The 23,992-nt window shown below is 28.1% G+C and overlaps 1 protein-coding gene across 3 annotated transcripts in view; it reads right to left on the minus strand.

Moving 5' to 3' along the window:
* The window catches only part of LOC119679651 (protein Lilipod-like), a 35,778-nt gene that overhangs the window by 8,936 nt on the left and 2,850 nt on the right, over positions 1 to 23,992 (minus strand). For all 3 annotated transcript variants that reach the window (XM_038092124.1, XM_038092123.1, XM_038092121.1), the window contains exons 2-5: positions 1,741 to 1,865; positions 1,533 to 1,672; positions 1,240 to 1,470; positions 983 to 1,051 (exon numbers count right to left, since the gene is read on the minus strand). In XM_038092124.1, coding sequence (XP_037948052.1) covers positions 983 to 1,051; positions 1,240 to 1,470; positions 1,533 to 1,672; positions 1,741 to 1,865 — 565 coding nt within the window. The remainder of the gene's footprint in view (positions 1 to 982; positions 1,052 to 1,239; positions 1,471 to 1,532; positions 1,673 to 1,740; positions 1,866 to 23,992) is intronic.

A 23,992-nucleotide genomic window follows, 5' to 3' on the forward strand; every position in this document is an offset into this window, starting at 1 on the left:
ATCAAAGTTGGTTTGGGAATGTTCTCAACTTGTCAATACTCTAACATCGAGGAACTATGTTACTCTTATGTGGATACCGGGACATGAGGGCAATGAAATGGCCCTCTCCCTAGCAAAAAAAGATGCATGTACTTCTTTCATCGATCCATAGCCTTGCTGTGGGGTACACAAATAACTAATTATGTGAACGGAAGAAACAAAGTCTACTTGAATACTGGAGAACCTACACAAGCATGCGACAGTCAAGAAGTTTCATTGCTTGTGCACAAATCAGGATCAGGAGTTGACACTATCGTTAACCTTAGCAGAAACGATTTTAAATTCTATATTGAAGTACTTACAGGACACTGTAGACTTAATTATCACATGAAAAATATAGATTCGGTAGAAAATGATTCCTGTCGACTCTATTATGAGGAGAAGAAAACATGAGAACATGTTCTATGCAACACTGCCCAGCGGCAGCAACACGTAGACTTGAATACCTTGGAATCTTGGTGCCAAATCAAATAGATAAAATCAAGCCCACAGCAATTAGGAGATTTATAAATAGTCTAGAATTGTTTTAGTTGGGTTTTTAGGCGCACAATAGATCTTTTACGTCGGGGTGCATTCATAGCTTATTATTTAATAATTGTAATTGCAAAGCACACTAATTAATATATTGTTATAAAACTCAGCGCCATAATATATTACTAATTTACTATGAAATTCAAAAATCCATTTGCATAGAATTTTTACTTTTGTTAAAGATTTTCTAGAAGACTCCCTTTCGCAACCTTAAATTTATAAGTCCTAAATTTGCAATAACCACCCTTTATACTTTCTTTTTCTTGAGTAACTTCAGAACTGCGTATGAACTGTTTCATTCTAATAAAATATTCTTAACACCTAACTTACTTTATATATGGTATATGTTATTTTTGATGAAGTATAACTCAACACATGAAAGTTACTAACTACAAACAATGTATATACTCACCCAACAATAACAGCACTCCCAGAAATGATACGCAAGAATATAGAAATGGCAAATGTACGCTGCCCAAATCTGTGAAGCAGAACGGGAAAAATAAAATAAGTAAAAGTTTGCAATCTAAAATAGACGAAAATAAATTCATTTCCTGTTTTAAATTAATTTCATAGGAAAGTTCATTTATTATTAAATCAAATAATGTTGGTTTTTTACATTCATTTGCATTCATGTGCAGTAAGTGCAGTAAGAACGTAACAACTTACTAAGAACAGATAAAAATCCAATTCTTTTCGGATCAATAACAGCGGAAAGTACATAAGCTAAAGCTAGTACCACGCTAGCTAGCAAGCTGAACACAGTAAACGTTTCATAGACACGTGAAATGATGCCCTTTTTATGCCCAAAAAATCCAGTCGATTCGGTGAACAAGTAAGCGAATGGCAAGAACACAAACAGCGACAAATTCGAAAACAAAAATATGTGATTCCACAAGCCTGTGAGAAATGAAAAATTTAAATAAAAATTGGCTTAAAATTTGTATAATTTAAAAAATTACCCTGAATTAATGAACTGTTTAACCACTTCACATAGTAACTATTCGGATACAATAATAAAACTTCATTACTGGCAATGGAGACTGGCAGTAGTAGGGCGGCGCCTACAGCAATCGCCATGGAAAAAGTGCACAACCAAGAGCTGAAGAAAAATCAATAATAAAAATAATAATAATAATTAATGTGACAAAAAGTCAAATTAACACTTACCTTATGCGATATACCAATACTTCATCTTCATCATTAGAAAATAGATCATCACGATCTTTTCTCCGAAAGCGTGATACTACTGCATATGAAGCCAAGTAGAGAGACATTAATAATAACAGAAATATCTGAAAAATTGAAAATATGAAATCCATTAATATCAACATTTATTCCAAAGGAAAGTTTAAGCATTTATTGCAAAGATACATAAAAGACTGCACAAATGGAAATATGAAAGCATTGTATTTAGGCCACTAAAGTGTTCCATAGACTGCATTTGAATTTATTTTTATTTAATTAAAAATTATTTTTTTTTATGAAATAAACGCATTCAAATTTTTTGAATTTTTCCAACAGTTCTTTTGGATGGTGGTTCTATGACATAATGTAGCCATAATGTATCTGTTATCGTGTATTGTGTAAAGCAATTTAATAAAAGCTTTTTAAATGGAAAGGGCATTGCATTATTTACGTAAACGAAACAAAATGTTTTTTTTTTAATTTCTTAATTCGATTCAATAGATCCGTCGTCTTTGGAGCATTTGAGTTAAGCGAAACTTTTATATTTGAAACTCTAGCGAAGGGGTAGATGGTGTAGGATCGATAACACTCGATTACAATTTTAAAATTAATCCATTATATCATTTTATTTATCTTAAGAAATACATAAGTTTATTTATGCATATTTTATATACATTCCAAGATAAAGTTTTAAAAAACTGTCAGAATATAGAGATCTATATACATAGTATAGAATAACGAACGTTAAATAGACGTCTGTCGTATGCAATCTAGACTACTGTTATTGAATCAATATGATAAAAAAAAGCAAGATTTTTAAATATTGTGTCGGATATGTTTCGGGAAAGATTGTTAAGAGAATTATATTAAAGTTTATTTAGTTTAAAACATTGACACTAAATCAAATAAAGAAACAGAAACATAAATAACTTTGGAAGAGTTCGAACAGTAATGAAGTACTCTACGTTAAAAATAATTTTGTATTATTCCGATAACACAGTTTTTTCAATAAAGCAGTTACTGGATGAATAAGTGAATGCCAAATCATTCAAAATGTATGTTGATCCTTTTTTCGAGTCAGCGCAACTGGGTACTTTTACTCTTTGATAGCTGGGGGTACTACAGGGTCCCACCCATCTCATTGACTAATTTATGTATTGGCTATAAGCTACATGATTATTCAGTGATTGATCTGCGTACCTCCCCGTGCGGAGAGTGATTACTCTAAGATTAGGTAGTGGTAAGAAGGATAGCCTGCCAATTTTCGCATATAACTTCAGGGCTCTGTCCCTTATGTAATTAGTGCATTTTACCACAGCTATAGATCAAAGATTGTAGATTGTATAGATCAGAATTTCTTAACCGACCATACATATATTTAGAAGCACCGGTTTATAAAATACTTTCACCTTTAGCAACATTTAAAAAATTAAAGAACTATTTAACATTTTATCATTAGATATATCTAAAGTACAACGTATGTTAATATTCCGATAAATATATAATATTATATATAGGCACGAACAAATTGATATTTTATTTTTTGAGAAAATATTAAAACCGGATCCTAAAAATATATTGAGTATGTTTACCAGCACTTGTAAAACATAAGGAATATTTCCCTGGTCCGCAAGAACAGGATTGAGAGCAAAACGCTCATGTTGATACACAGCTTTTTACCTTTAAAAATCGGGCCAATTGTTTTTGTTTCTGCCAATTGTCTTGTTGAATTTATTTAGTAATGTTGAATAATATATTTCAGTATGTACTGAGGAATTCATCAATAGTTAAAAATCCGGCCAGGCTTTCCTTTAACTATTTTAATAAAAGGATGTTTAACAGATTGCGTTCTTTGTTCAAGATCAGCAAATGAGAGACCACGAATTTTACAAAGAATTCTTATACAATTCTTATATACAAAAATCGATTGAAAAAAACGCCCGAGGCAAAGTTGCAACAGAAGGAAATATAGTTTGCAATTAAAATTGGTAACATCTCCGTTCTTAGCACCATCTTCCAAACATTGAGGTTGCTCAGATACAATGTTCTCTCTCTGAAAGATTTGACTTTTAGTCACATTGTGTAATTTCTTGATTTAACCTGAGGTAGTACAGAGATAATGCGGCTAAAATTCTTAATGATGTCTGAGAAAAATGTCTCGCTTGCCTACGTTATTTAGGCAGACTATTTTTTGTTTGACTCAAAATATCTTTTGAGTCAATATAACACAAAATATCTTTTGTTTAACTCAACTGTATGTCTATGTCATAATTCTTTTATATTACAAGATTAGCTAGTTGCAAGTTTTATTTAATTTTGGCATGAATTCATAATTTCTTAAAATGTTATTTCATTAATCGTATACACTATCGTATACTAGTTTACTAGATGACTCGTATGCTAGATATTTAAAAAACAAATATCTCTTTACTCTTAAAAAGTTTTAGAAAATGTTCCAAAAGAAAATATTTAACAATTTTTTGAAAAAAAAAAGTAATCTTACTATTTTCAAAAAAGTTGTCAGTCGTAAAGGCTAAAATCGTAAAAGGGATATAATAACACAAAAAATAGTAGTAATTCGTTTATACTTAATTCAATTCCAATCAATCTTTCGAATTTATGTCATAATATATTTTGTTGAGAAATTTTTAATATCAGACTCAGCTAAAAACTACCGTCAGTAAGTAAGGAATTCCATTATACAATATAATGTAAATATAAATTGCAATAATTTTAGTGCAGTAACTTTAATCAATATAAATATAAATTGAAATTAACGTTCAAAAGTTGTAAATACATTTGCAAAAAATTAATGAATCTGTTGTACTTTAACCCCTCAGGTGTAGACTTCAGACGTAATAGTACCTAACGATATCTTTATCAATAATTAAAATCAAAATCAATGATTTATTATACGCGGGTTACTTGATAAATCTACAGGCAGAAGTAGTAAAAGAATATATTATTTCTAATTTTTTATTTTTGAGTTTTATACTCGTACGGGTATTTTGCCACTATAGCTTTAGCAAATTGAGGACACAGAGAAATGTTAAATTCGCATTATCACATCATATTATTTTACATATAATACTTTATAGAAACTCAATATAGTGACTTAGTAGGAGGTACCGATTGATGTTTAAGGAAGTAATACTCATCAGCATACACATACAATTTTTAGCAGTAAATATATAATCTAATGTCTTTATAAGTAAAATAATACATTGGAACTTAGGGTAACGATGTTAAAAACGAACAACTCAGAAAAGAAGTTGCACCATTTCTTTAAATTGATTAAGTCATAAATAAAGAAATCTTTCAGGTTCTAAACAGATTATAAGAGTATTCCTAATTTTAGTTTACGATTACAATACATACGAAGTGATAAAACCGGCTTTTAATAATCAGGAGTAATAAATTAAAAGTTCTATACGACTTCTTATGATGCATTGCAAATTTGAATGGTCTATAAACAAACACAGATAAGACAAAAGTTCAAATTCAAGCATGGGTGTTTGTCAGGTTTTTTCAAAGGAATATAGTAAAAAATAAAACTCTGTAATATTTATTTTGTTGTAATCTCAAATTTGTTGCAACCCCACTTTACTTCTAATACATTTTAGATTCTATTAAGGGAAATAAAAGTATTTTATCTTAGAAAGGAATGAAATGGAGTAGAATGTATGGAAAGTTTATTCATAAGGAAACCAAAATGTGATTCCACATTGCTAGACTGATGAAAAAATATTTTAAATAACTGAATTGGAAAATCCTATCCTACTAATTATATTTAACAGGCATTGTGCCTATTGAATCGACTATTTGGACTACCGATCTTATCTAATTAGAGATTGATTAATTCTTTTAAAGATACTACCCAAGGATACCGCCTGAATGATAGGTAAAGTTTGAAAAATAAATTTAAAATAATATAAATCAATTTTACTTCTCTTAGGTTTTAACAAATAAAGAATTAAAACAGTAGTTATCAATATATAATAATAAAGACTCTAGTGATGGATTTTCTTAATGGACCATAAATACTCAACAAATCTTAACTTTTATAGTAGACATTTTTCGAGCAGTAGACATTTTTCATGTTTAAAAAAATATAGAATGTATTTCGTCAACAATATCATAATCACCAAAATGATAAGTACTCACCCTCTTTCTTGGCTTGGACCACAGTTTGGTGGTTGTGTAGAATTTGACAAGAAATTTATTGTGACGAATAACACAGACTTGTGACGTTGCGATGATAGCGTAAATGAAAGTAGTATGTTATGTACCTCAACTCTATCCCGATAATGAAACGACCTTCTCATATGCAAATGGAGGAGTTATAATAGAGTCTTCATTAACCGGTTAATTAATATGTCATATCAGTGACAATGTTTTTCGATTGTTACCACTTCGTTAATTTAGAGTTTTAATTTTAAGCCATATTTTCGAATTATTGTTCCTTGTAGCTAGACTTTGTATTCATCTAGCACTACTCAATATTAGATCGTTCATTATTGTAGCTACCAATTTGTTTTTATTAATTATAATTTTTAAATAGAAAATAAGTCCAACTGTTTACTTTAAAAAATAAATTACAATTTCTTAAACACAAACCTCGTTTTCATGAATGCTATTGAACCCATAAAAACACACTTTTTTGTAAAAAATTAAACTTCGACAATAAAACGTCATAGAATTGATAATATCATTATAAAAAGTTGAACAATAGTCTATAATAAAATTTGTTAATCAGATAGTCTGGAAATGTACATTTGGGCAAAGTTCAAGCTTATCAGTCATTATAAAAAAATTATTCTGCTGGGTTTATTCATATAAATTGGCAAGTGTTTTCCAAGTGAACTTAGCAACGCACAATTCTTAGTAATAGAAGATTAAAATAATCAGCATATGAAATAAGATACATTTTGTACGCATTAGAAGGCGTATTTTTATTATGCATAAACTCATACATTTTCTTAAGTTTATTTATAAATACCAATTTTATTTTTATTAAAAATAAAAAGTTTTACAGATAAAGCAATTGTTGTCTTCTGACAATTGCATTATCTTACACAATTTTTTTTTGCAAAAAAGAAAAAATATATGTACGAAAATGACAAGAAATATGTATATAAATAGCAGATATCAGATTGCAGTGGGAGCCTAATTAGTAAGTGATATTTTTGGTGAAGGTGTTATTGAGTCGCGTCTTACTCTGATTGGTACACGTAATTAGAACACCTGTAGAATTGCAAAGATAACATTATAAAATTATTTTTATTTATTTATAACAGATTTATAACAGATCAAATATTAAATCGAAAAACACATTCAAAAATCTTATCAACAAAGCATGGAAAAAAATCATTTCGCTTATCAACAACAATTCCGATGAATTATTATATTAATTAAAGTGAATTAAATTTAAAACTTGAGCTCAATGTCATTTTTAGTAAGTAAGTTGCAGTAGGGCGGGGCATTACTTGTATCGTTTAATTAGTGATTTCCTATTATTTTTAATGTAAATGCTTAAAACATGTAGTTTTAAATGACATTATATCGTAAAATTTTTCTCAGAATGTTATAAATATATTTCCATCAAACACTTGAGCACAGCACACTATCAATATTAACTATCATTACAATATATTAAGGTTAGATTTTATGCAATGGTAGTAGAAGTTCTGTAGTTACTAAAGATTTTCAGTATTTGTAGTACACAGTTCAGGTTTCAAAGGGACTATGGGCTAATCAATTGATTTGTAGGAAGTCATGAACATCTCCTATGTAGCCAGTTAAAAGTCTATGTGAGTTGAAATCACAAAATAACGAAAAATAGCATGCTAGCGGGACCAGCTCTATTGGCTCCAGATCACTATTCTAAATATATATTTATCCAACGAATGTAATTGATAGCTGCAGTATATATATTTTAATATATTTTATTTGCCTATATATTTCCATAAAACACTTCAGTACTAACAGGTCTAATGGAAACATTTGCCGGCTGATATAATCTTACTATGTTATCAAATAAATTTATTGTTGATGATCGTGTTGTCCTACTATGAAGAAACCCTACTTGGTTCGCATTCATTGTGAGCGATAAAAGTACAAACGTAGTGCTTCATGACAATAACATAAAATGTTGTAAACGAATAATTTTAGAATGTAGATCACTTTATTTAAGTAAATCAATTAATCGCAAATTAACACAATTTTATCTTAACATCGCCACAACAGCACTAAGGCTAAGGCTGTATCCTATTTCAAGAGTAATTTAGTTTATATTACTGCACCCGGTTATGTGCTACAATTTCTTTCCTAGCGATGGTGCAGAGAAATAAGAAAAAAATGTCGATCAACTGCCCTCTTACTTCAAAGTCCTCTATAGAAACCGTATATCTACTCTAATGTATATTCATCTTAACGTAGTTCCACTCTACCGCAACTTAAGTATTTCTTAAGTATTTGTCTGCTATCCGCAATTAAATCAATCAAGACATTGTCCATTTCATTATAACGAAATAGTGATTTTTGGGTTCAGAAGAGTCCACTAATGTTCATTTAAACAAAAAAAAAAGGTATCATAATTAATTTACTTTTCAGGGACTCCATTTACTCATATAGCGAGTCTACAATCAATTTTCTTTTATTGCCATTAATTTGGATAATACAAATACGTGTTATAGACATGTTTAAGAAGCTCGCCAAAAATGTTCTTTTACGGAATTTAGAAATCATTGAATTGCTAAAGTATTATTTGAGTACAATCAGTTCTACCGTGAGGTTGTCTCTTCAGATTTTTTTGATAATTTGGAGGTGTATATAACTTACAAAAACAACTTTTAAAAGCAATATCGGGAAAAATATTCAATAGAAAAAGTTATATTATAATCTAAATAGTTTAGGTTTATCTGTAGTAGCATTTTTTAAACCAGACCTTAGTGAAATTTGTACTCAGAACTTGTGTGCTGAAAAGTGATTGACTTGCTATCAAATTTGCATGTATCTTGGTAAATATTGAAAATGTACTCTCTTTCCTATCATATGATTGTTTTCATTTCGAGGACCAAGAAAACATTTCACGTCGAATCAGTTAAATAAGTATTAATAATTCATAAGCAGTCTAATCGAAGAGCTTCAGCTGGCAACTTTATGGTTGTACATTGGTGGAAAGTACACATTTCATTTAACATTTAAGAATGCCTCATTCATAAAAACTTAGATTGATTGTAACTACTATATTACTACCAATAACTACAATGCATAGAGTAATACCTGTCCTATATTGTATATGTACATATGAAAAAATTTGACAACTTTTTTAATAGAGTTCTCTCTATAACTTTTGTAGAGAGTTCTAACAGTTCTTCATGTTTCTTTCATCTATCATCTAGCATAAGATTTGTCACCTATCCAATTTTAAAAAACATCACCAGATGTGAAACTTATGTGGAATATATAACTTATAACTTATACATAAAGTATAACTTATGGGAATGTATATTCGAAATGTGGTTTTTATTTTTATATCCTTATCAAAATTTCCAGTAGTATTCATCTTAAAATATGGTTTAGCACAACAATAAAAATAGTTGAATAACCAAATCTGATTTGTCATATATATTTTTGCAGCCGTTGTTTATGGTTTAAAGCAGATAAAACTCATTTACGAATAATATCTGTTTTAAGATTAATTTATTTAAGAAATTATTTAATTTTTCCTTTGTTTAATTGTTTTAAATTAAATATAATTATAATGAATACCATCGTACCATTATTTTATAACTAATATAAAATTATTATACAACCTTATAAATATAAATAAAATTATAGTGATAATTAAAAATGTAGAATCTCTCATCTACAACTAATTAATTTACATGTGTTATATATATTATTTCATAATTTATATACGATATGTTTAAAATTTACTGAATAATACTCAGTGCTTAATTATTGTTGATAATTTTAGAATATTTCACAGTATTTTTAAACATTTTGCAAAATTAAGAAAAAAACAATGACGCTATTTGAGACAAGCTAGCTTAATAGTTTCTGACGTGTCGTACAGGTACCTAAATAGTTTTTCGAATAAAATTAAAAAGAATATAAATAATTAATCAAAAAATTATCATAAATTTTACAAATATGTTTATTTTCGTTTAATTGAGTTAAAAATAAGCTGCTGCTCAAATAGTGTATATTTTGTAGTTATAGTTATTTCAGTAAGAAGAAGAGGTTAACTTCATGTTAACTTCATGTTTAGAACAATAGACAAATTTTATAATATATGTTATGTATGATTAATAATCGCTATAGTAATTAGTCTGTATTGAATCCACATAGTTATAAACATGAATTCAAATAATATATTAAAAATGGCTTCAAAGCAGTAACTAAGAATATTCTGTTACTCATGTGCTTTATAACACTTTATCTACATTAATATGTACAATTAATGCCCTTATTATTGATTAAAGTTAGAAAAATTTATACTAAAACTGGTAAGATTCAGTTTAACCATACACTTATAGAGACTAGAGCCTTATTGTGGATTCAGTTGGTGAATAACTTTGTTTCAGATCAATAGTTGAATAAACTCAAAAAAATAACGCTATATATGATTGCTGGTAGATTACTTGTAAAGAAATTAGATCTGCAACAATATATCAACAAGCGAAACCATTTAGTTTAATGTTACAACTGGCGTCTCTGTTTGGAAAGGAACTGTCTGAGCTAAAAACAGAATACTGAGGTAGAAGTTTTTATCCCCTTCTCACATTAAGAACTCTTTACAAGATATACGTTAATATTCCTTTAAAAGTATAATGTCTTCCATTCAATTAGGGTCAGTTGTAGTATATAACATCTACTATGGTTACTATTCTCTATTTTAATTGGAGCCTAAACTATTATTATAATTTATCTCTCTATACTAATTATGATAAGGACTAACCGATATCTATTCAATTCCAATGAAAAAATATCGAATTTAATGGTATTACTTTAACTGTTATGAATGCATAACGTTACAAGACAATCTGTAAATAACAACAATATCATTAAGCTTTATCATAGGTACTAGTCTTCCGTAAAGATCGAAGTATCATCTCTGTTTTTGGAGAAGGTATAAAATATAAATCCATTTTTTTTATTATATCTTATTTCCTAGGTTCTGGAATGAATCAATCACTCAACTATGAATCCACATAAAAATTTATTTTCATCATTGTGAATGCCTTAAAAATAGTAAGTAACTAATGAAAGCAATTGCTGCTATCAGATTGACTTATATACTACCATATATCAACTTTAATATGATGCAGAAATGTTAAAACAAAAAATTACTGTAAATCGAAACATTTGTTATACTTGACATTTTTAATATTATTTAAGTTAAAACAAGTTTAATCAATGTTAAATATGTTTAAATTTTTTTGAGATAAAACCGATATCCTATCCTATCATCTTAATTTTAATCCACAAAATAAGTATTCGGATGAGGTGGATCGGTGTGCTTTGATTTTTGAAGAAGTATAATAAAATAAATACGCTTAATAAAATATATAACAAATTTAATTTAATGAACTCAATTAAGTAATCAAATTGTTAATGGATTAATAATTATATTTAAATATATAATTATATAATTACTATAAAAATCTTGTTATTGCAACTTGCAAGTGTTGTATGAGCAAACACAAGCTTGAAAATATTTACATAAAAACACACAAATATTGTAATTAATAAAAATAAAATTAAATAAAAATTCATAAGAAATCTGTAAAAAAAATTTTTTTCTCTCCATAAGTAAACATTGTCATGAAATGTCAAAAGAGAAATGCGATCGGACATACCGAAATATAAAATAAACTACACGCAAATTATTTTAGTTATTTTTAGAAAATTGTTTATAAAAAGAATTTTAAATCTTCTAACAAACAAAAAAATCAAAGTCAAAACAAAAAATAAATTATAATTTTTATGGTTTAACGTAAACAAAACTTTGGCATAGTTTAAATAAATATCGGGTTAATTTATTTAAGATCAAAGTCATAGATCTCTTTATACTAAGAATGGAACATGCTTTAACTCAGGCACATATAAATATAACTATAATATAAATATAATATTATCAAGTTACACATATGACCAGATATACGGTTTTTGTCTACGGATACTACATCTAAATATTTTGAATTCATAATTTAATCTATTTAAAATTTACATTTCATGGATTACTTCAGCCATCTATTGATGGAAAACAAATCACTATAAATTTGATATATGATCCAAATATAGATCTCTTTATACTAAGAATGGATCATTCTTTAACTCAGGCACAAATAAATATAACACATATGAATATTATCAAGTTGATATATACACATATGATCACACATAAGGTTTTTGACTATAGGTACTATATCTAAATATTTTGAATTCATAAATTAATCTATTTAAAATTTACATTTTATGACCATCCATTGATAAAAAATAAATCAGTATAAATTTGATATTTGAAGCAAATTCAAACCATTCTCTCAAAGTAATCAAATCATCTCAATTATTACAGTCTGCATCGTTTCTGTGTACCATAGAAAATGAAGTGTGAAAGATACATGTATCTGTACATTATTATAATTTGTATAAAAATAAATTTAATGTGGCAAAAGTAAATTAAACTGAATAACAAAAAAAAGTAATTTACATTAAAACTGTAAAAAGTAACACTTGACTTATATAATAAATGTTTATTAATGTTGGAATGCGTGCTTTAACCTGATTTAAGTGTTCTTCATATTAATTTTATAAAAAAAATTAAAAAATAAACGCAAAAAGTTGTTTTTGTAGCGAGTGAAGAAAGTTTACAGTAAACCACTTTGGTAAGCATTTTGTAAAACTTGCTTTTGGATTCAGTGGATAAATTAAAGACACTAAAAAGTTAATGCTTCAAAACAAGACTCTATCAATTAAATAACAATGTTTATAATTTTACCTTCCCCCACCGTCCTCTTAAATTCATTAAGAGAAAACTTAGATATTCGGTGGAGAGTAGCTAATTCTTCCACTTCAATCATTTTCTATTTCTTCTTCATCAGCATAGTTTTAGTTTCTTTCATTTTCAGATCAACTCACTGTGTGTACCCTGGTTTTATCCAACCCTCAACTCAAAAAACAAACAAAAACAACCTTAGTAGTAATATAGATATTGATTATTACAAACTTATATTTATTATTAAACTTTTTTTATTCAGCATTATAATTCTTGGCGGATCAATGTCTACACAGATATGATCTATTTTTCCCGATATGATGCGATGGCTTCACAATATTAAGCTATAAGAAATTCTACCATAATACTAAAAGATGATATTTTATTTTAGTGAATATGCAGCAACGGAAAATTATTGGATTATATGGGAAACATCAAAAAATAAATACGTAAAAAACCATGTGTTATTATATGCAAAAATATCTCCAAATATTTCTGCTGAGATTTTTAGTAGAACTTCGATCGATAAGTACCACTTCCAAATTGAGTAACGAAGGTATGATGAAATATACAAAATCATAAATCAAACTTCGATCTCTTTCAATCACTTTTAACATTTGTTTGCAAATATTCTGATATGATTAAAAGAGATACTTCAGAACTTCATATATGTGTATAAGCAAAAGTTATAATTTTACGACTATAACCGAAAAACAAAACAACAATCGAAAAAGTGAGTTTCGGCTTGTAAACATCAGTAGGAACGATTATGAGTTATACAAGATCCGACACTCTACAAACTGATTCTATCATCTATCTATAAGGGCTTTCGGTTATTGCATGCACTAGAACAATAAGACGCAATAAGACGATTACCATTCTCTGTAATAGAGAAAATAAATTTAATTGTAAAAGAACTTAGACATGTATACTCCTGACTCTGGCACAGATTTTTTTAGAAAATTTTTTTTTCAGTATAGGCTTTATATAGATACTTCAGATACATCTTATTCTAAGATAAACTTTAGTTAAGTTAGTTCGTAATGCTTTTACTCCAATTTCTTTAACAAAATATAAGAGTGAACAAAGAATTTATAACAGGGCTTATGTTATTATAAATTATACTATATACATATATGTATATATATTGTTGTATATTACATTATATTACATATTTGTAAATAATAATTACATCACAATGTGGACATGAAATTAAGTGGTAAGGAGTATCTAAGCTTCGGCAAAGTCAAACCTTAGATATTTACATATACGCATAACTTTAATCTTTTGATCAACTGCCGAGTCCAAACTAATCTTTTATTAATTAAAACGTCTGCATTTGAGAAACCACGCACTTTTACTCAATTAAACTTTATTATAACAAATCTAATGGTAAAATTAAATCAATGAATCGAATTAATAATTAATATATGAAACTTATATATGTATAGTTAAAACATTTTTAGTTTTAGACAATGTACAGAATGATATGACCAGACTTTTTGGTTAATGAAATAATTCTGAAGATATGGTTGACCCAATTTTATTTACCAATTTTTCCAAAGTGACATTCTATCTTAATGGATATAATGTTCACGTAACAGTGCTATTGCGGCAAGACAAGTATAACGCAATTATACAGAAAAAATGATTATATATATATATTAATAGGTCCGATGATAAAAATGGCTAAGCCTCACTTCTCACCTTTTGACTAGAAGTTGGTAACGTCTAATGTCGATAAAAAACTGCCCTTTCAACGAATAAAATATTCAACCACAAATCCAATAAGCTTATTTTAGACTTTAATTTGAAGTTTTATCTGACAGTAGTGGCATTGATGAACTCTAACATATACTGTCTTGAAGATCTGTGTATTAAAATGCTAAAAATGTTTTGAGTGTTTTTCATCTGAAAATAAATATTTTATATAAATTTTTTTAACTAAACAATACTACAGTTCTGTTAAGATTAAAACTTCAAATTGTTTTTTATTTTCAAGTTTGATACATATATATCAACTAAACATTTAAAGCCAAAAGATATAAACCGACCGAATAATATATGAATTGTATAGCTATATTTTGTCAGTTGAGGTATATAGATTCGCAGACGTTCCCATTAAATTATTATAAAGTATATTATTAAAGTACTTATAATTAAAAATATTACGAAGGCTGAACTTGTAAATTTACATACAATCTAAAGATTGTAAATATATTCTATAAGAGTTTTAATCTTTAGGTTAGGTTAGTTTAGGTTATACCGGCGATACCTAGGGAATCCTCTTTACAACAATTTTAATCTTATAACCTGGCAAAAACTTAACTCATTTACTTAACATTTCCACATTTCATACGAAATTATGAACAGTAACTATGTACTTAGCAGTTTATAGTGACATCGATGCCAAAAGCATCACAATGACATCGATGCTTTATTGATGATTTAGTCGGATTTGAGGAACTTCACCTTAATGTTTTGTAAACAGTTTATGTGTGTTTTTTAACATATAAATTTTTTATACTCCTTTTTTATATAATATATAATATTAATTAATTTATTATTTTTAAAAAAATTATAATAATAAAATATAAATGACTTTTATTTGCATTTGTTGAATCTTTGTTGAGGCTTTTAGATGTTTTGTGGCAGCGATAACGATTCCCTAACAAAATTATATTGATTTCACCAAACAATTGTTTTGATTACCCACACCTTCTTTTATATCAAAAACCCGCCACCTCAATGAGTATGACTAGGTATCAATAAAGAATCTATGGTTTTCATATGACATGCAATGCACAAAAATGCATTTACTTGATATCGTAGTGGCATCGATGGTTGATTCTAAAGTATCGACTATGTATCGATACTCTCTCCTGCTGGGTTTTTCAGCTTTTAAATTATACAATAATTATAATTATAAAATAATTATAAAATAATTTATTTGGTTCATTTAAATAACTGTAGTTTATGCGTTAATTTTATTGGCACAGCTAATGCATTGGTTGTTTATCAATAAACAAAAATAGAAAAAACTCTAATCTTGAATAATGCAAACTACGTTGGATTTGTATGTTCATATGCAAGTCCTCTATTCAAATTTGACTGAGTTTAAAAATCTTCACGAAAACCACTTATGATGGATATTTAGCAGTATCTGAAACAATTCTATGGGCAACCCAAGAATTCACTTAATAGAAATTTTTAATCAAACATACATATTTTTAGCATAAAAATAAAATTTAATATTATTTTAGTTATAATATTTAAACTTTAATCTTTAATATATTTTTTTTCTTTTTTCAATTTTAAAACAATTAGTTTAATTGCAACGCCATGACCCATGACTGGTTTCAGTACAATCCAGTTATTAATTTAAGTGGATATAAGCATGCATAGAGAAATTGATAAAGAAATACTGATATGGAAGGAAGTCCATATTAAATTTATTACGATATAAAACGTTACACTAATTTTAAATTTAAATGTTTATTAAATACTTCAGAACTCTTTCAAAGGATTATTTAAGCAACCTCTCTGTATAGTACATTGATACACAATATTCTAATAACATATCGTAATGTACCTATACCACCTAAAACTAAAGTAAATAAACTAAAAATAATTACCAAAATTATACAAAAATTGAAAATAAGAAGTCAACGACTTTGTCTAACCTAGCACTGGCTCTATTTTAAGCAAATTTGTAGGCAGCTAATAATGCATTTATTTAAAATAAAAAAAAAATAAAAAAAAAATGAAACATAAGTGCAACATAAAATTGCTTTACTCGAGGTTTATGCTTTATTTTTACTTTTCAAATTTCAGACTTCGAGCCATAAATCTTTTTCAACATTCAAGAAAATTGCAGCACTTAAAATATTTTCATAAATTTCCAAAAAACATTCAGACTGAAAACACATAAAAATATTGAAAGCCCACTTGGACCCATATGACTTATGGTATATGTAGGCAGCACTTAATAGTTGGAATTTGCAAAAATTGTTGAAAAACAAAATAGATAGATGCTTATAAAATGTTAAGCGAAAATAACTGAAAATAAAAAAAATGTAAACAAATCAAAAAGTCATAAAGTCTTTAGGAGTTACCGGCTTTTGTCTGTGCAAAACTGCATCTCGCAACTGGTTCGGAGACAACTAACTGGAAACATTACAAAAAGATTGCTTGAAAAAACTGGCAATGAAATGTCATTAACCTAAGTCACACGTAGTTGTAGATTTCATACTTAATTAAAAGATATGCTTGACTCGAAAAGTAATTAAGATACAAACTCCAAGTGCTATTTGTGCTACATTTCAAGATTTTCACGATTTTCAATTATGGTGCTCAGCACTGATCATAGAAACTGAAGACACACAGCAGAGGAAAGTCTTTGTCACGCCTATTAAATCCAATAATGAGCCATGAAAAAGTTTAATTATTTGAAGAAATGCCATTTAACTATCAACAATTTGTAAGAGACGCTTTTATTAAACTGATTACTTTAATAGTTTAGTTCTGATTTATTAACAATTTAGTAAATATAATATATATAAAATATAGATATTCGGATATTAACTATCCCAACAAACGCTCTGAGATATTATAATAATTTCATAACTTAAAGATGTTGCCTTAGCAAAATACTAAAAAATGTATAAAAGTATCTTATTAGTTTATTGTATTTATATTTAATTGACAATATAATTAATTAACATATATTGGTTCACTTGATTGTTTTTTCATATATATATTGTTGTTATTAGTTTCTGAAGATGACTATTGGAGATGGTCTAAATATTGGAAATGGAAATAAATATATTTATATAAAATTTATAAAAAAATTGAACGTGTTTTATTTTCAAAAAAATTTGACTTTATGGCCCATAAATAAACCTTTAAGTTAAAAATATTTGTTTTAGATATATATTAAGAAATGACTTTTCGGATTTATCAAGTAGTACGTGCGCTATTATACGTTATATTCGGACATTCCATAAAATGTCCATTTGTAAAAACGGTCATATACATATACGTTAATATAATAACAACCATAAAAGCCAATAACTCGAGAATCAAGCTATATCGCAGTATCATAATCATCATCAGCGTTACAGCTTCGGGTAAGCTGTAGCTGCATGAACGAACTTTCTCCATTCTGCTTTGCATGTTGTTTTAGGCCTCCAAGCCATCTTATACGTGGCCTACCTTTGCTGCGGTTGATTTACGGCGTGAAATAAAGCTTCTGTGGTATATCATCCAGTATTCTCATGACTTGTCTGATCCTTTGATCCTTTGCGAACTTTACAGCATTTTCACCATTACAAAGTTGTAGTAGCTCTGCGTTCGTACGCCGACAAAGTTCTTTGTGGTTCAGATAGCTGGGACTATAAATCATTCTCAGGACCTTCCTTTCGAAAGCACTGATTTGGTTTTCATCTGCTGTCGTTAAAGCCCAAGTTTTGGCCCCGTAACATAATTCCAAGCGAATGATTACCTTGTAAGAGTGTATTTGGCACTTCTGGTCACGAAGCACGGTTACGCAGTATACCGTAATGGAAATTGTTTAGAATAACCGATTTTACAAATATTCATTATCAAATCGCAACACCAAGGAGTTATAATTGTGCCGGTTATTCACTTCTATGCAGTACAAGCATGTCCATGAAGGTATGTCATGCATCAGGTTACAAATCTCAATTTAATATATTTAAAAATATTTTGATATTTTTTGATTGTGGCTTAATTTAAAACATAATATGTTTACATATCCACACAAAATTATACATATTAGCTTAACCAGTCTATAGTAACCCATTCAATACTGACAAAGCTAGTATCTTTGAAGCGGTAACAGAATTCAAATGTGGTACTGAATTCTAAAGAAGACACATTAGCTGCGATATGAAATAAAATTCAGGCAGGACATAAGAAATACTACGTGCATATAAAACCTTTTAAAACTAAAATCATATCAAGACAACAAAAACTTCGTAGGTATAAATGCCTTATTGAACCAGTCCTGCTGTATGGCTGCGAAGTATGGATATTCGAAGCTATTCAAAGAAACATGCCAATGACTATCACACGAACGAAAAGTACTGAATAAGAGTTTTGGTCCAATATGTCTAGATGATGGCACATATCATATTCCCTACAATCACGAATTTAGGGAACTCAATCGACAAGTATGATGTAATGCGATATATAAAATTACAACGACTAAGATGACTAGAACAAATTCAGCGTATGAAACGAGAACGAGCATTTGTAAGAAACCTAATTAGATCCTGAAGAGGCAGAAGAAACAAGCAAGAGGTGGCTAGATGATGCTGAAGAAGATGTAATGAAGCTAGGCGTAAACGATTGCAAAAACTTGGCATCGGATCGAATCAGTTACCAAACATTGGTTGAGGAAGCACTGGTCCACCCAGGACTGTTACAACTATATAACAAAAAAAAACATATTATACATTAATAAAAACCACCAAATTATAAGATTTAGGTCGATAAACTATTTATTCCTACTCATATCATTCCAATAAAAACTTTCTTATTGTGGATGGTATACATTTACATAGTAATTATATTTATCAGAGTTTTAGATGGTTAAAATATGTAGTTTTGTAATTCTATAGTAATTAGTTAATTTGTTTATATAATAATATGTTTATTATGTGTACATTGGGGCATTAATTTGCTGGTAATTGAAACCAACTAAAATAGAGCAATTAAATTGGTGTCATTCGAATTGGAATTGCGGTTTCGTTCAATTGGCGTGAATATTTTAAGGTTTACTAGTAGGTATATTTACGATAACTGAGCAAAGGTGACTCGATGGCACGACCGCACGTACCAAATATTTTGTATTTGGTTTCAGTGCTTTCTGGGGCAGACAATTTTGTTATCGCAAAGAGAAGTAAATTCAACTAAATGGCTTCATAGACAAATACTAATTGACGTCGTTTATTTATTAAAAGTGTTTTTTATTTATTTCAAATATTAACTTAAAAGCAATAATATTTAATTATTAAATAGAAATACATTTATTTAATTAACTAAAACTTTTTGTTGAATTTAAAAACATATTTATTTCTTTTAAATTTGAAAAATATTTGAACATATTTTTATTTAAGAAAGCAAAACTTTTTTATGTTTTTTTTATAATTTTTTATGTTTACTAATTTGAGGCACATTTGTATTTATATTTTATCAAAATCCCTCACAGATATATTTTCAAAAACTGTTGATCAGTTGCGCGCATATATGAGAGATGATCCAAGATGAATGAAGAATGAAGTATATTTTTAGCAAAGTGCAATGCCAAGTAAAAACTTTGCACTTGAGGTTGTTGTTTCTCAAAATATTTTTAAATTTTTTTTACAAAATATTTGCAAAATTTTCACTTTCATTTTCCGCCTCTAGAATTGTTTGAAATCCATTTCTTCTGGTTTTCTTCTGGTTTTATTGTTCCGATTTTATTGTTTATCCCACAGTCACACACGCTTTTAAGCGAGTGACAATCGTGAGTCTCACATAATTAATTATGAATATATTTTTTTAATCAATAATAAAGATGTCAAAAGATTTAAATAAATATAAAAGGAATGTCACTTTAATTATTTAACTGATTCATATAAGCATAAAACAATTATTTTCTATTTCGTAATAAAAATATTGTGTTCAAATCAAAACATTTGTGAAAGAAAAGCGCCATGTGTGATTTAATTATAAACACATAATCTTAAAAAATATCTTAAAACGAATGCCTTAGAAACATATGCAATATAAAGAAGCAGACTGTTTTTCTCATACAGTCACGATAATTTGAAATTATTTTTTAATCTATTCATCTTAATATCATACTCGGTTTACAATATATGATCGTGATTATGTATCTTGGAATAGGAAATAACGAATATAGATGTCGACATTTGAAGATGCAAATTTAGCTAGACAGGTCACACACTACGCATACTAGTGTACATTTGCGATGTGGCACTCCGATATAATTCACAAGGCAACACACGAAAAGGCCGTCCGAAATTGACTTGGAGAAGGTCCACACAAAACGAAAATAATAACGCAGGGCCCAACAGAAACAACTACAGTAGCATCATGAATGAACTGCGAGACGTCACGTTGCAAAGAAGGCAATGGAAATTACTTGTAAATAACCTCTGTCCAGTATAGAGGCAGTGCGGAATCATAATATGGCACATATTGAAACTGAAACGTAATACCTTTAATCTCTATACAGATGACTCTAAAATATAAGGGAGGGAGTAGCTGGCCTCTACTATGCCGGGTTTAACATAATAGTTATTAAAACACCCTAGGCTGTTTTAAACATTAGTATTTGCTCTTAGAGAAGTCGCAGAAACGAACTAATTTACAATAAATTTTTTTGTAGACAGTCAAGTAGCCATAAAAGTAATCTCTTCAAACTGGATATCTTTTCAAAATGTTCAATAATGCAATAAAGCAAATGGATAGATTGACCCATAGCCGTGTGCTGTCTGTATATTAGATTAATAGCCAGAAGATAAAACAAGCAAAATACTGAGACCTTTTTAAAAATAAATACAGACAACTTGACGAACAAAAATTTCAAAAGGTGAAAGCCGAGATACACAAGTTAAATACTTACAAAATTGCCCAGATTATTGCAAACATATATTTTCTGGAACATATGCCCAATCGTTATAATCGTTAGATCGAAAGAAATGATGAATGCTTGTTAATATTTTACACTGGCACTACTAGTTATTAAGCATACGTATAAGCTTAATATTGCCAGCAATTGCGGGAAAGGCAAGGAACTACACGTTTAGAACATGTCTGTTTCTATTTCGTTTTTTTAAAAACACGATTAAAATACTTTAAAGCTACCAGTTTTACTTTTGATATTAGAGTGAATGAACTCAAAATTCGCTAATGTCGTACACAATTTAAATATTTTGCGTCCTCTTTATCTACCTTTAAGGACACTGATCTGATATCGCTACGGATTATCAACTCTAGGCATGGTTTTCGACAGCCAGCTTATATCTACCTATATATAACAATTTTTATATTATAAATATTATCAATAATGTAACTAATTACATATAATACGACTACTAGCATAAAAGTTTTATACATTTTACTAATATATTACTGGGTTTAAATTTAAGAAAGCCTTTCCCGAAAGAATCAGGTTTTTCTAAGATTCAAAAATAAACTACTTTTCATAAAATTTGAAAACTATTTCTACAATATATTCAAATCTTTAGAGCTGACATAGGCTAAACGAAATTGTGAAGAAGTTCAACAGAAAAACTGGTTTACATATTTCTGTCATAAAGGACTATTCCTTCATTTAGCCATACTGCTGTACTAAAACAAAGTTATTAAATAAGAATAACTACAAATAGGATATATTTGTATATATCCTTTGTATATATATTATATATAAGAGATGATTTTTTTATTGAACTATTATTTTTTACATAATAGGTTATAGCACTGAAATCAGATGAAGATCTATACAATTTACGTAGGCACAATCATTTAGGTCGTCATCTAATTCCATAACAAACAATCTTCAACAGGAACTCTACAAGAAATAGTCGGCACGGTTTATAGAGAATTAAATATTTAACTTTTCAAACATAGATTAAAATTGACTTTAATTGTAAGAACGGATGGTATAACCGTTTATATTTATAAAAAATAGAAATAACTATATGAAAGTTATAATATTTGCTGAGATATAAGTTATAAAAGAAAAGTTCTCTCAAAAAAATTATTTTGATAGTTAATTATTGTGGATAGTAGTTGTATGGTTTGTTTTTTTTTTAAACAAAATTAATTAAGTGTACTATTAAAACGATATAGGTAGATTCATCTGTACAAATATCTTAACTAGAATAATTTTTACAATAAAGATGAGAGATACTTAAAACGGACTTTCTAAATATGGTCAAAACAAAACAAAATTCAATATGTAATATAAAATCATCAATCAAATTTTTTACTAACAGACATTAAACTTATTACTACAATATATAAAAAATAATTATGTACAAAGTATTGTAGCAATCAAAAAGTATTTACAACTAATAAAAATAAATCTCTTGACTTATTGAAATTATAAAGACTCATTGAATGAAAAACCACAAACATTCAAGGAATTTATTTGAAATTAAATCTGATAATGAATGGAATACGCTTCTAAGTGTGGGAGATAATATAAAGCAAATTCATGTCTATGGTTTCAAGGTCTTCACAGCGACCACTGAACTACAACAACTGAATACCTTACACCAATAATCGCCAAAACAAAATCAAAAATATATTATTACCCATCATATTTATATATATATCCCCCTATGCTTAAAAGACTCTACCTATCATCTAGATATAATCTGTTAAAAGTCCTACTAAACTAAGAGTGAAATTGGAAAACGTTTAGAGATCGCTGCTTGAATGATATAAACGATTTATTGCTTTTTTTTGGCAAATTCCGAGTGGATCTTTTCAAATCAACAAGTGGCTTTAAGTAATACAATTACTTTTTGCTCTTCAATATTTTTCTTATTTATTCTATTTTTATATCTGGGAACTGTGCAAAGTCCGCACGTTTGTTGTTCAGCAATTTAAAAGTACCTCACTGGGTATAAGTGCAATAATTATTGAAAAGAAGAAAGTACATTCCACACTTTTTCTTTGTATTACTAACAATATCAATAAATAAGAAACTGAATTCAAACTAAATATTGAATGGGTTTATTTATTTATTTATGGTTCTCTTTTGTACTTTTGTTGATAACTGATAAAGAAAACAGGCTAACAATTTTTTTTCATGATAAGACACTTGAATTTTTTCAGTTATTATATATGTGAGCATTGTTTGTTAAATTGCTCATATAGTTTATATACGCTATTATAAGTTATTACAAGGTTAAGTATTGTATTTGTTTTTGATAGCACAGATGTAAATGTAATATTTCGATATCTTTGCAGTAGTGACCTATTAACTTAGTATCATTATTACGACCAAGACAGATAAATTGTTTTCAATGTTTCAATGTCATTTGTGATGACTTACTATCATTAACAGTATGAATGGACAAACAATCAACATAAATAATAAAACAATATTATACTTATTCACAATAAATTTTAGTCTAGAACCGTAAATATCATAGAGATACATTAAACTTATTTAAATCAATACTT

Source organism: Teleopsis dalmanni, chromosome 2, assembly GCF_002237135.1.
Source record: "Teleopsis dalmanni isolate 2A chromosome 2, ASM223713v2, whole genome shotgun sequence".
In the NCBI taxonomy this organism is placed as follows: domain Eukaryota; kingdom Metazoa; phylum Arthropoda; class Insecta; order Diptera; family Diopsidae; genus Teleopsis; species Teleopsis dalmanni.